This window comes from Cygnus olor, chromosome 5, assembly GCF_009769625.2.
Source record: "Cygnus olor isolate bCygOlo1 chromosome 5, bCygOlo1.pri.v2, whole genome shotgun sequence".
Taxonomy (NCBI): Eukaryota; Metazoa; Chordata; class Aves; order Anseriformes; family Anatidae; genus Cygnus; species Cygnus olor.
The window spans coordinates 18,580,089-18,594,812 of NC_049173.1; the positions used below are offsets into that span (position 1 = coordinate 18,580,089).

The 14,724-nt window shown below is 35.7% G+C and overlaps 1 protein-coding gene across 1 annotated transcript in view; it reads left to right on the forward strand.

The window, feature by feature from the left end:
* The window catches only part of EML5 (EMAP like 5), a 110,667-nt gene that overhangs the window by 88,439 nt on the left and 7,504 nt on the right, over positions 1-14,724 (forward strand). The window contains 11 exon segments of the mRNA XM_040559871.1: positions 551-571; positions 3,441-3,614; positions 5,137-5,345; positions 7,429-7,586; positions 8,228-8,342; positions 8,828-9,016; positions 9,211-9,383; positions 10,659-10,821; positions 11,571-11,674; positions 13,368-13,521; positions 14,334-14,434. Of these exon segments, the coding sequence (XP_040415805.1) occupies positions 551-571; positions 3,441-3,614; positions 5,137-5,345; positions 7,429-7,586; positions 8,228-8,342; positions 8,828-9,016; positions 9,211-9,383; positions 10,659-10,821; positions 11,571-11,674; positions 13,368-13,521; positions 14,334-14,434 (1,561 nt within the window).

Here is a 14,724-nt window from a genome sequence, read left to right on the forward strand (position 1 = left end):
ATTCAAATCTTCAAAAGATTTACAGAAACATTATCTTCAAATATTTTAAAACTACAGTGCTCTTTCATAGAGTCCCAGTAATATTTCCCAATAGCTGAAACTATAATCCTGATTTCTTATCACTCCTGTAGAGGATCATTGAGTGTATTTGCTACTTGCCAGAATCAGATTAAAACATTATTTCTCAGCAGAATAATACATGGCATTTTTTCTACTTAACATGTTACTAATGTCTTAACAAATTAAATTATTTTTTTATTATTTAGAGTTGGGCAAAGAGAGACCTAACATACACCAAAATGAAAGTTTTATGTTGTAACTCAAAATGGAAATCAAAATATATTAATTCTGGTAATTCGTAGTTCTGATGTGACCACCATTTATCAGTAGTTGATCATATTTAACACTAAATGCAGTATTGCTGCTGCTGCAATGCAAGGAGATGACATCAAGGTGTGTGTTAAGAAATTACACTAAATGTGGCATATATTTTCTTTAGCATTTATCTTATTTATGGTCTAATTATTTTTCTGCTGCTTTTCCATTACAGGAGACTCAGCAGATATGTCAGGTAAGGGAAATAAAATTTTAACATCTTCAGGTGAAGTTAGCCTATCTAGTAGCCATCATGACTTTATAGAACAATAAGTGACATGAATTCATTTTTAGTTTATTCAAACCTGGGATCAGTCCTATTACTTTTAGCACTGAATATAAACCACAATAGCTCAGCAAATCTTAAATGTAGAAACAATTAAAATGTTAGAATACACTTTAAAACTATTCTGTTGTAACATACTCCCTTCTTGCTGCCCAGTCACTAGTGAGTTCTAATACATACTATGACTGTAGCATTGCTCTGTATGCTTGCAGGTTTTATAGACGTATTGGGGCTGACAATTAACAGTTGTTTTAGATACGTAATTGAAAATAGTTTTTAAATATACATTTTCAAAGTATATTCCATTGAGGAGGCCTAGGTGACTGAGTGAATAAAGCACTTTCACATTTATGTATGATTGTCATGCAGTTATTACCACTGATCTAAATGCTTGTTATGGTGTCAGTTTAATTATTTATGTATCATTTTTGGTGTTTGACGGTTTGACAGTCTTGATTGAGCTATTTTTATTAATAAGTCTTATTTCAACTGTAACCTAAAAAGTTCATCACCATCATGTGTGACTGAGTTCATTGTTGGGCAGCCATAATTGTCTTGTGACACATCTTCAGAGATGCATAAATGTGTGTTCATGTATACCTAGAAAATATAATAATCTTCATATGCATCTAAATATTGTTCTGTGAAGAACAGATGTACAATGGCATTTTAATGTGTGTTGACTTCTTTCAAATATGCCAAATTGTGCTTGCTGTAAGGATGGGAGGAAGAATATAGGTACCCCTTCCCACACAAACTATGTAAAAGAATCAGTGATGATATGGTTGTTTATATATAAAAAAAAAAAAAAAAAAAAATCACTATTACTGTATATAATGCCTGGAGATTTTCCCTCTTTCACTTGCCCTTTTCTGATTGCAACTTTAGTTTGAGCCTTTGTACGTTACTAAATTCTGTTGTCACTGCCTGAAACCAGCACTCTTTATTTTTTCGTCTTTGTGGAACCATTAGTCTGGAATCCAAGCTCTTGCCTGCCTTCATTATAAAGATGCAGATAGTTTCACTTTAAATTTATTGATGGATATTTGGCACCCCCTTTTACCAATAACTCTTTTTTTAGTTCCCATTTTCTGTTTTCTGCAGTGATGCACAGATTCTTGAAACAGTGATATTGGTCATAGGCTGGAATGGCAAATTAAATTTCATTATGACGTGGTATAGATTTGCTTCATCTTACTGAAGATATTTTTTGTCCTGACAGCCCATGGTAGCTTTATTTCACTTCTCTCAGAAGGAAAATCTCTTAGAAAATCTCTCTTTGGAGAGATGTTCAGCAGCTGTAGTATTCCACAAGCAGGATACAAGGTCAAGACAGAGACTATCAGAAGAGCACAGTCAAGTAGGAAGACTCAAGAATCAGTGCTCTCTATCCTTCAAGACCTGATTTGAAAAATTTGCTCAGTTATAATTCACTTAGTTATACCTAGAGGAAGGTTTCTGTCTATCACCCAAGAGGATATTTTCAGTTGAGGTTATATGAGAGGTACACAGGCCAAGGGCCATGGAGTGTTTTACCAAAGAGGAGAACAAACAGTTCAAAGCTCTGCGTTCCCTCAACGTTCTGTGAGGGCAGCAGGGAGCTTGTTGAAAGTTTTGAGGCATACCACTAATTGACAACCCTTTCTGTTTTAATGGCGTGTATATACTATGCTGTATTACCTCTCAAATAGCAATGATCAAAAAATGTTGATGCCATGTGAGAAAATTGTGGGGAACAGAAGAAATTAAGAGATTGTTCCAAAGACTGTTTGGCAACAGCTGTGGAATTATGCTTGAAAGTTTAGTTTCATGTGGCTAAAATTTTACCTAAGTCCCTGTGCATACTGTTTCCCATTGTAGGGGTGCCTTTGAGGGGTTAGATTTAGCTAATTAGAAACACAAAGCATGGAGCTGAAATGGATTTTAGTTTACGTGAATCTGGGTCTAAGACAGCAACCAGTAACCTCCTGACTTGGCAGTCACATTTGCTTGAGATCAGAAGGAAAAAGTTGGAGGTAGACTATTACTGTCCTGGAAATGCCCTAGATGCTACTCAGAGATTGCAAACTTGGATTGTAAGATCTTTGGAGAAGGCATTGCATTTTGAAGAAGACCTCAGATATCATCATAGTAGGAGTAATTGCATACATTAATAGCAGGGAAAGATGGTTCAGCTTACAGTCCAAACAATACAGACTATATTAAATACCCTAGTTCTCCTACACTAGTAAGCAAGCTTCAACTTGATTCAACTGACGTCCTCCTAGGAGAGCATACATTTCAGGCAGATGGCCATTTAATAGAAAAGGAGATTCTGGTCTTGTACTGTAACCTGATTTCTCAGAAGCTATCAGCTGTCCAAAAGCCCCACTTAGAAATTATGTTCTTGATGGTTTACTCACTGTTTGTAGAGGTTTGAGTTAGCATGCTGAGACAAGTTTTACTCAAAGAAAAAAACAGGAGAAAACAGCTTGCTTTCAGAGCTTTTGCCATGTTTCATAGTTTTTGCTGTGCTTCAGAAGACCAGTAACACATTAAGCAACATTTACATCTCCAGTAGTATAATGAGGCCAAATTCTTAGTCCTGGCTTAATGATGCTATTTGCAGGAAATTGGTTTCCAAACAGAGGCCAAAATCTCCTTTCTTTTCTTTCTTTTCATCTGACCAGAATAATTTTGTCCTATTAATAAAAAAACAATAATTGCTTCAGTAAGCAAATCATTAGACACTTTCAGTACATATGCTAATTAACTTTTATTTTAATATATATTTGTGTAGCTACAGCTCCTTCTATTCATGTGTGGGATGCAATGAACAAACAGACATTATCAGTACTGCGGTGCTACCATTCAAAGGGAGTTTGCTCAGTCAGTTTCAGTGCCACTGGCAAACTGCTGCTCTCCGTAGGGCTGGATCCCGAACATACCATTACCATTTGGAAGTGGCAGGAAGGTAGGAAAGTGATTGTTTTTTGTAGAATGCATTTATGTTGTCAGAAGTATATTGGGCTGAGTCAAAGACAGTTATAACATAAAAGTATCAGCAGATAGAAAATTATTACAATAAAGGGTGTGCACTATGCACTGTGCAAGAAGAGGTAAGCTAAATGTACTTATCTGTTTTAATAACTGCTAAAAATACCTCCTTTGGAACTGTTACGTAAAGATGAGGATAGTTCTCTGATTTATAATTAGAATAATGAAGGAAAATTGTGTTCTTCTTAAAAAATATATCTTTCAACCATTTCTTTGCTGCTTGGTTAAAAACCCTTTATAAATGTCTTTTTTGCTCACAGTTGAAATTTTCTGTTCTTTTCTGTTCTTTTATCTTCTAAAGTCTGATTACTTGTTTTACTACTAAAATAATGCCCCCAAAGTTGCAAATTGCAGAAATGTGATGCCAGTACAGCTCATCTGTGCCACTATGTTATTTGTGTATTAAGTTATACTACAGTTATTCAGGTTGGCTTTGAACCAAGTTCAGGATTTAGGATAAAGCAATTTGTTTGTCTCTTTCCTATCTGTCAAAGCCATACCCAGATTTTAATATTGATTCTTTAGTCTTACTGGTTTATTTACTCTCTCTTTTGAGATTTCTGTTGATTGACTAGTATCTCTCAGAAGTTTATAAATAAGCTACCAAATCATTTTAAATGATCCTTCACAGCTTGTGTAGCTGGATTCAGGATAAAATGTGCATTTTTGCAATCTTAGGTAATGTGAAAATGTGTGGTAAAAGCCTGTGCAGCAATTCACTGCCATTTCAGTCAGAATATACCTGTGTTCATCATTAAAAGCTGATACAGCTTCAGCATGGCAGCTAAGATGTGTATTCCCTAGAAAGGGCTAAATACCACAGGAGGTCAGGTAATACAATGTCTTTTTCAGGTAATGAAATTATTGAGGAACCTTGATATTTATGGGTCAAAATGTCTGATTTTAATAACTCTGAAAAGACTGAAAGAGCATTACCTTTGAATCTAAGATTAATCTATAGCTATATCTAATCTATATCTAAGATTAATCTATATGTAACAAAGTCAGTTCCTGCATTTTCTACAGAAGAAATAAAGTATCTTCAGACAAAATGTCCAGAGAAGTCATTCATTAGTCTCTTGTAATTTGTCCAGTTTGTGATTTTCAAAGGATTTCTAGGAATTTAAGAGGAGACGGATACTTACTTGGATCTGAGCTCCTAACCCTCTTATAAGTAATTATAAGAAAATTATAAACTAGAAAATTATAAGTAGGAAAATTATAAGTAGATGGCACCTTCATTAGGTGCTTGCTACTGGCTCTTATTAAATTATTTTTTTTAATTTACATGATAATTTAGGAGCAGTTTTTACTTTTACTTACAACCTGTGTGGTCTTGTATGGATCATCATTCTCCAGAATGAATAAACAAATAAATATTGCCATAAATGTATATTTTTCCTAGTGCATTAAAAAAGTCCATTTTCTTTTTTTGCCAGGTGCCAAAATTGCCAGCCGAGCTGGTCATAACCAGCGTATATTTGTAGCAGAATTCAGACCAGACTCAGATACCCAGTTTGTTTCTGTGGGAGTAAAACACGTGAGGTTCTGGACACTGGCTGGAAGAGCTCTTCTCAGTAAAAAAGGGCTGCTGAGTTCCATAGAAGATGCCCGAATGCAAACAATGCTGTCTGTAGCTTTTGGAGCTGTACGTACCTTAACAAACTATTTTAAAACGCATACATACAAAAAATTGTTGACTCTTCTCTGCCTTTATAAGTTTTAACTGGGACTTTTGTTAACCTGTTAATAAGTATGTCAGTTGTTTTATACACTCAGTTTAGCATTTCTAATACTTTTAGTTAGAACTAATACCAGCTAATAGAAAGAGAAAGGCTTGTGTAATTTTATGTTTTCAGAAGAAACAAGCTATAGGTGCTTTGGGTTGATAAGACACTGGTTGGTATTTAATCCAAATGAAACAAACCTGACTATGTAGGCTGTGGGAACCCAACAATAGAACTGAGGCTAATTTTATGCCCACCTAGGGGTGATTATATTCTATCCTGCATGCATTATTACTCATGAGTGATCTGAGAGCAGCACTGACCTGGGGCATTCATTAACATCTATGACTGTTAGATGACCTCAGTAGGGTTTTGTTTTGCTTTTTGTTTTTGACAGATGTAGGTTTTGTTGCTAAGTTCCACATCCTTGCCATTTCAGGACTTGTTTTGAATGAGCAGTATTCATATCTTCAGCTGGGCAGATGTGCATAGTTTTCTTTTGAAGTGGTCCTTCTCTTTTATTGCATGTCTCTCCTTTCTGGCCTGCCTATTGGGTCCAGACTGAATTTGTACTATTGATTTAGACTTCTGAAACTGTAAATGGCCAGAGGTTTCATGTTTTGGTAAGACTACCTGTTTTCCACAGTGGTGTCTCTTTAGGTACCTTTGATTTAGGTACCTTTGTTTTAGGTTGGAAGGGAGCTTAAAGGTTATCTGATTCCAATCCCCTGCCATGGGCAGGGACACCTCCCACCAGACCAGGTTGCTCAAAGCCCCATCCAGCCTGGCCTTGAACACCTCCAGGGATGGGGCATCCACAGCTTCTCTGGGCAACCTGTGCCAGTGCCTCACCACCCTCTGAGTAAAGAATTTCTTGTTAACATCTAATCTAAGAGATTTCAGAGAGTCATGTCTTCCTACAAAGTGAGAAGTTATCTTCCAAATGCTAGGTGCTAGAGATGCACAGCCTAGGCATTAGTTGGTGTTTTGGAACCCTCAGTGAACTTTCTTATGGAGGGATGCTTCTTAGCATGTAAATTGGGCTTCATGTTGAATGTCCTGGAGCATGATATGAGGTTGTCTGAGGATGCAAAACTTGCAGGGATTTTGTAAAAAGATACGCAACCTGAATGAAGCGACACCTGGTGTGTTTTCCATACTGCTTGTAGGGAACAGTTCTGGAAGTGCTGCTATTCCTTGACTTTTATCTCAGGAAGAGCTGGTTCAGGTGCTCGGAAACAGGTTAAAATAAGCCCAATAGTTATGCCGTGAGGATGGTCAGAGGATCCGCCCCCATGTTTATTTCCAGTCCTCTCTTATTTACTCATTCATCAGGGGCACCACCACCACCCCCCTTAAATAAGGATGTAGACCATCAGCATCATCCAGTTCAAGGAAAGTGTTCTTGCCAAACACATGCATATTATATAAAATACTATACAGGACACTGTATTTGAGGATTCTTCCTCGGTTCCTGTTGGTTTTCAGTGTATCCTAATAAGTTATCCTTAAATAGAAGAGGTTATTATTTTTATTGCCTTCCAAAAACAGGAGGCAGAGAAAAAGGAAACCAGACAATTACAGTCTGAGTTAATAGCAGGCTGTTTTCTTTGTAAACTACTAGTTACTGTAATCATAATGCACATGGCAAGATGGAACAAATTGCCTGTTTGTGTGGAATGTCAAAACTGTTCCTGGTTTTCTTCATCTTTAACAACATTTATGCACACCTAATAGGCTGAAAACAGATAACACTGTAGCTGAATTTTAAGTCACTGCATTTCTTTCTGCAGTGTAGAGCCTATTAGCTGCAAGAAACCATGTGTTTCAGACTTCAACAAGGCATATAGCAGCTTGTTCTGACCCTACATGTCTTAATTCTCCTACACAGGCATACAAAAATGCAATCTAGCCTAAAAGCAAATGGTGATGATCTTTGTTTCTGAATGTTTTTCTCCTGCCTTACTCAGAATCAGTTGATGAGTATATTTTTCCTCTTTTCAGAATAACTTGACATTTACGGGTACTATCAGTGGAGATGTTTGCGTTTGGAAAGATCATGTCTTGATACGAATTGTGGCCAAAGCTCACAATGGACCAGTTTTCACAATGTATACCACATTAAGAGATGGCTTGATTGTTACAGGAGGCAAGGAAAGGCCGTGAGTCATATTTTTTTTCTTCTGCAAGCACATGTATTCTCTAAAAATTGTTTTGGTTCATACTTTCTAATGTGGAGTAGTTGACTGAGATGTCAAAGCTGTCAGTAGTCACCTTTGGATCCCTGAATAGTAGCCAAAGTGCAAGTCATCCCACATGAGCTTCTTGTACTTATTTTTTCCACTGACTGGAAGAGACTTGTGATTTTCCTCCTGTATCTTTTGCAATTTATTTCACAGCAAATGTGTTAAAAGACATATATGTCCTGTTTTCCTCAACTGTATTTTGGTAATTGCTGCCTGTCCTAATAATATGTCAATTCGTTCACATACTTCACTGCTCCTTTGACTAGCCAAATTCCCTAGGAGATACTAATTCAGACTAAGCTTAGCAGTGACCATCTTAGAGCTTGTTCTGTGAAGCAGTACAGTGAGGGCTTTGAATCAGTAGTTCTTGCTTAGCTAGGAGGCTCAGCATATAAACATCACCTGTTCAGTAAAAACTAATGGTTCTTTAATGATTTAAAACAGATTTAAATGCCTCAGTTACAATAAATTACATTAAATTATATAGCTCTTTCATGTATTCATTGAGTTTTTTGTGCCAGCTGTTATATTTGTTGTTGTTCCTGCTTTCTTAATAGATCAAAGGAAGGAGGAGCAGTTAAACTATGGGATCAAGAGCTGAAACGATGTCGTGCCTTCAGACTGGAGACAGGACAAATAACTGACTGTGTTCGCTCTGTTTGTAGAGGCAAGGTAAAGGAATCATCATGACTTTAAAAAAAAAAAAAAAGTTTATAATCCATGGGTTGATCTGTGGCATTAAAAATATGACAAATCGTTTGCTTCCTCTTTCTCTTACTATTTGAAATTAAATGTTGAGCTGCAAGGTGTCTACATTTGACTTTTTACAATTAAAAAAAAAAATCTGTTTCAGGAGATCTTAGTCTTAATTAGGTTAATATTCTTTACATATTTGATTAAAGACTAAGGATTTCTTTTCTATTTTGTATTCTTTTCCACATTTCAAATATTGCAAGCAATAATTCCACTGGTGCCATGATTTATCTACTTCTTTGTACTCTACGAGATCATAAATGATTTTAAGAAGTAAATTAGCTTTGATTTGACTTAAGCAAACTTTCTTGACTTAACTATAGCTTTGGTTTATATCTTTATTACTGTTAATCATGAGTAGCTAATGTATTATATCATAGATAATTCTTCCACTGTTGTTCAAGGGAAAAATTCTTGTTGGCACAAGAAATGCTGAAATAATTGAAGTTGGAGAGAAAAATGCTGCATGTAACATTCTAATTAATGGTCATATGGATGGACCAATCTGGGGCCTAGCAACACATCCTTCCAGAGATTTTTTCCTTTCTGCTGCAGAAGATGGCACAGTAAGACTCTGGGATATTGCTGAAAAGGTAGGTGTTGAAGAACGGTTCTTGTTTTGGAAAAAAAAACAAAAAATATCCTAGACTTGTGGTGGTGTTGGGGATTCAAAGCTTGCTTTTTAATGTATTCTGAAAATAATTCATCTGATACTATAAGCATAAGATACTTTTGAAATATGAACAGATAGAGACATTTACTTTTCTGGATTCTTATTTCTTCACAGAAGATGCTGAACAAAGTCAGCTTAGGGCATGCAGCTCGTACTGTTTGTTACAGCCCAGAAGGTGATATGGTAGCCATTGGCATGAAAAATGGAGAATTTATTATCTTGCTTGTGACATCTCTGAAAATTTGGGGAAAAAAAAGAGACAGAAGATCAGCTATCCAAGATATCAGGTCAGAAAACATAATGGCTTTGTATGTTCGTAGTATTCTAGAAATTTGTATTCTTTGGATTTTTAAAAATACAGTTTGCGTATTTCTGAGGAGCATTACAATGACATTTCAGAGAGCTGGAATCAGTGAGTGAATTAGAGTTTGTTTGATTTCTCCTCTACCAGGAATAAAAAGAAAGGAGGAGCTACTTGAAGTTAAGAAATAGCCATCAGTCAAAAAACAGGCCCTCTGCAGTAGGGGGAGTCTCAGGTGATACTGACAAGGATTAGATAAAATGAAAGGGGAAGGGAAAGTAAATGGAAAAATAGGAAGAGACCATCCTAATCAGGGGGCATATCAGTAGGTGTAAAAAGGAACAGGGTAAGATGATGTGTAGGAGGTAAAGTGAGATCAGAGGTTTACAGAAGGTGACTGGATGTCATCACAGAAGCAATAGAAATGTCTCTTCTGTCAGCTTGCTCTTAGTTATGGTTTATTAGAAGGAATTTATTCAGCAGAAGGAAAACTTTGCTTCTGTTTCCTGAGTCAGGTAAAAGCTTACGTAAAGGAGGAAAAAGACTGTTCCTTCTGTGAGTTAAATGAATCGTGATCAGCTCAGGGTAACTTCTGGAGTCTAGAAGGGGGAAGAATATGAGCAAACAGGCATCTTGCAGTGGGAGGCAGGAGAGCCCCACTAGGAATTAGGGCTTGCTGGAATCAGAAAAGCTGTCCCAGGAGTGTCTCAGAGATGACAGAAATAAAGAACTTCCCTAGTAACACAAAAGAAGCTATGAGGAATTTTTTCTGTCCAGGAAGCTACTGAATTTCAAGACTGAAAAGGAAAGCTGGTGGAAACAAACCACTGTGCAAACATACATTGGACAGATGAAAGATTTGATTTTCAGGTCTTTTTATTTAGTATGTTTCATCTAGAAGGTCTGAGTTTTCTTCATTTAAAATTTTTTTGTTTGTTTGTTTTTAAACTTTGCACCCTTTAAGTATAGCTTTAGAGAGCCAGAGTCATCAGGAGCATGTCACAGTTGTTACTCCATTGAGGTGGTGATGAAATCAGATATACCTTCTAATGCATATACATTCCCCGGAATTTTGTTTCAAAAGTTATTTTACTTAACAGACAAAAAATACTCCACCTTTCTCTTCAGGTCTGGTTAGCATAAACTTGAAATGCAAATTTACCTGTGTTTCTCAAATCCTATATTACACCTATTGTAAGTACCAACCTATATTACAATTTACTGCAAGTTTATATATTCATAAACTCTTTCATCTGTTCAGGTTTAGCCCAGATTCTCGTTACTTAGCAGTCGGTTCCAGTGAGAATGCAGTGGATTTTTATGATCTGACGTTGGGTCCCACACTAAATCGAGTCAGCTACTGCAAAGATATCCCAAGTTTTGTGATCCAGATGGACTTCTCTGCAGATAGCTGTTATCTCCAGGTATCAGTCATTAATTGTTCAAGATACTGAATAGCAAATGTACTCATGACAGATACTGTGCAACTATTCTCCTTTGACAACTACTCAATTTTGTAACGAAGTGTCAGAGCAGTAGGTTACTGTCACTAGACTGTTACTTTATTTTAGTGGTAAGTGGATGACAAAAATAGTTACTGTAGAAACTAAATACAAGAAATAAGCATAGAAAGACGAAACAGATTTCAAAATCACTGTAATGAGTTTCCCCTGTCTTTTTATCTCCCAGATGCAGATGGGCTATCTTAAACAAGGAAGGAGTACAGTCTATCATTCAGTATGTCTCAGGGAACTGTGAATACTTCGTATCCCTGACAAGAATGGTAGCATTACACTTCTTTTCAGTTCTAGCCTTCTCAGAGCAGCATCAAAACCATGGTGTTAGAATGCCCAGCCTTTTGCCTTTTTTATTTATGTTCACATATACGTGACAAAATACACAATGTATAGAGAGTATTATGTGCAGAATGTGAGATGTTTCAACTATATTTTATTGACAGACATTTTAAAATTGAGTATGTCTTACTCTTTCTTGCTGTTGCTTTATACTTGCATAGATTTTGGAGGACTTTCAACTCATTGAGCAGATGCTTTATGAATAGATACTATCAAGAAAATGCTTTTCAAAGCCCTTTAAAATTATAACCTCATCATTTCAAACAAGTTCATTTATTTTAAATTTCTGTGAACCGTTGTCTGTGCTCATCTCAAAGGTCTCTACTGGGTCTTACAAAAGGCAAGTCTATGAAGTGCCTTCAGGAAAACAGCTTGTGGACCAGGCTGTGATTGACAGAATAACATGGGCTACATGGACAAGGTAAACAATTCACAGGTTCGCACCTGTTAAAACACTTGTAACTTCCGGAAGCACCTACTGTTTAAAAGTTTATTTCATCCCTTCATCCAGTCAGATACCTTCTTTAAATGCATCCGTATACTCTGACAACACACCAGGTAAGTACTGTACAGCAAAACAAAGTGCACAGCATGTTCACTTGGTAGAACATGAGCTGCTTGACTGGTCAAGGTATCAGATAAAAACTGATCTCTCTAAAGTGTGCCTTTCTATTCATTACATATCTCTAGCTTCCTTTGATCATATCTATAGCAGCCTCGGTATTTTTTAATTCTGCTGTACAAGTTGCCTGGACTAATTGCATTTTTTGCTTCAAAATAATGATTTGGGGGGCAACATAATGTAAAACAATGATTGGAGTGCAGGGAAAACTAAAATATGTTAAAATAAGAAAAGACAGCACAAGACTGATAATTTCAGTTTTGTTTACAGTATGTCATTAATGCTATGTGTATACTAAAATTACTATTAACATTTGCATATTAAAAGTTGTACAAAAGTACTTCAAAATACCTTAACGTTACTACATTTAGTTAAAAATGGATTTAGAAATTTCATGAAGAACGATAACATTATATTTTATTATATACTTAAATATATACATTTTATATTTATTATTTTACACTTTATGCAAATCTGATTTCCTTTGCCTAATTTTGGGCTCCTTGCCTGCTTTCAATTATTGTTTGCAGGCAAAGCAATAATATCTCAGGCAAAATTCAAGAATAAATACACGTATGGATCACTTTACACAGTAGTAATTCTGAATATTTTGTTGCTAGAACTATGAATTTTTCAGAGGGCTCTGAACCATTTTGCTAGCTTTTAATTTTTTTTTCGTGGGTAATCTATTTTTGTCACCTCTTTGACGTGAAAACAAGAAACCTGTGTTTTTTGACCCAATTCAATATGTTTGAAGTACAGAATTCTTTCTTGAGTATAATATACTGTGCTCTGATCTGTGGGGAAAAATCACAGAAAAAAATGCCAAATTATACACCTACTAACAAGTGATAGAGTGCTCATTTCTGTGTGTTCTTGTAAGTAAGCCTATACATTGTAAGCACAGCTGAATAAAAAGCAACTTTTGAAAAGGTTTTGCGAATGAAGTTTTCTATAAATGTCTGTTTTGAAATCATAATTAAATCTGTTTAGAACAATTCTTTCTCTTCTCCCCCCCCCCCCCCCCCCCCCCATATTAATGAATTGGACTCAAGCAACTTTTTCATCTAATTGATATGAAAATGTTATATTCTCTTTATGTTCCTGTTAATTCTATGTTTTATTATTATTTTCTGGTAGCTTAACCTGATTCATCCAACTCTTGTGCTATGGCATTCTTTTTTTAATCGTCTTTCTTCATTTTTGGCAAATGCCTCTCTGCACTGTTCTTAGTACTTTGTATTAATGTATTAATAGTTCTTTGACTTGTTAGTGTTGTCATGGGCCACCATATTCTGGGAATTGTAAGACTGAATAAATTTCAGAAGCAATTATAGAATATTATAAGCATTAATTACAGAAAAAAAAAAGAGATTTTTATGTCTAAGAATAAAATGTAAAAATGACATTTTTCTAAAACCTCTTACATTAGTAAGAGCTGTTTGCTGTTTTCCTGAAGTTTTCAAAAGAATCTCTTGCTCTTCTGTTTCAGTGTTCTAGGGGATGAAGTAATTGGAATCTGGTCCAGGCATGCTGAAAAAGCTGATGTTAACTGTGCCTGTGTCTCTCACTCGGGAATCAATCTTGTAACAGGCGATGATTTTGGCATGGTCAAACTGTTTGACTTCCCATGTCCTGAAAAATTTGTAAGAACTTGTTTTTTGCATAGTTATTTAGAAAAAAAAAAAAAAAAAAGTGCTGTTGATATATGTTGATATTATGGTCTTGTATTGTTTCTCTAGAGGACATGCCGTAGAATATTTCCTTCTCTAAACTTGTGGCTTTTTAATGCATCTGTGTAACTTTAGCTCTGTAGTCTCATAGGCATGCTTCATCTCAAATTTTTCCCTTTTACTTTTTTTTTTGTGCAATGGCTCTTTCTGTAAACTCTGATAGGTGTTAATATTGTGTGCCAGGCGGCATTAGTGTGGTGCCTTGTACTGAAAATCTCAAAGGCCTTTGTTTTATTTATCCACATCTCCAATCTCCATCTGATAGACGAGGAAGACAGCTAGTAATTTTAGTCCCATCAGTGCGTTTCCATGGATGAAGACATTACAGATTTTTCACTAATACTGGCACGGTTCATTTTCACAATTTGAGACGGCACTGCATAAACAACTTGCACACATCTAATGAAAATCATTTTTTCAGTGTTAGGGATTTTATACAAAGTCTCTAGACATTAATCGTGTGACAAAATATATTTTGAATTGTTGTGTTAGCTTGAGCATTGTTCCCAGTTTGCAGGTACTGTCTCATTTGGAGACAATTCAATGGGAGTTCTTCAGGAGATCTTTCACGTCTGAAAACCTGTGTAACGTTCTGAATGATATAAATATAAGATGGAATAAAAAAGTAGATAAACATGCATACTTGGTCTGATTTACAAGGGCACAGATTGTTTACACTCTCTTATTTTATTGTGTGTTTTTTTGTCGTTGTTTTTGTTTTCCAGGCAAAACACAAACGATTTTTAGGTCACTCTGCCCACTTAACTAATATTCGATTTACAAGTGGAGATAGATACGTGGTTAGTGCAGGAGGGGATGACTGCAGGTACGTTTCCTTTCTGTTATTGTCCGGAAGTACATAGGAGTGGTCAGGAACAGTCCTTAACAGTATAAAGCTCAGTTTCATAATTTGAATCATTTTATCTCTGTTTTTCTGTTTGTATATAACGAAGTGGTTATTTGCAACAAAATAAATAGTTCAGGTGTTAATATGAACAGTTAAGATTTACTAAATTAAAAGAAGTACATTTCTGTATTCAGAGCGTATCATATATTTAACTAATATTTTTCTTTTGACCTTTCTTTTAACCATATTGTAGTCTTACGTCTCATTTT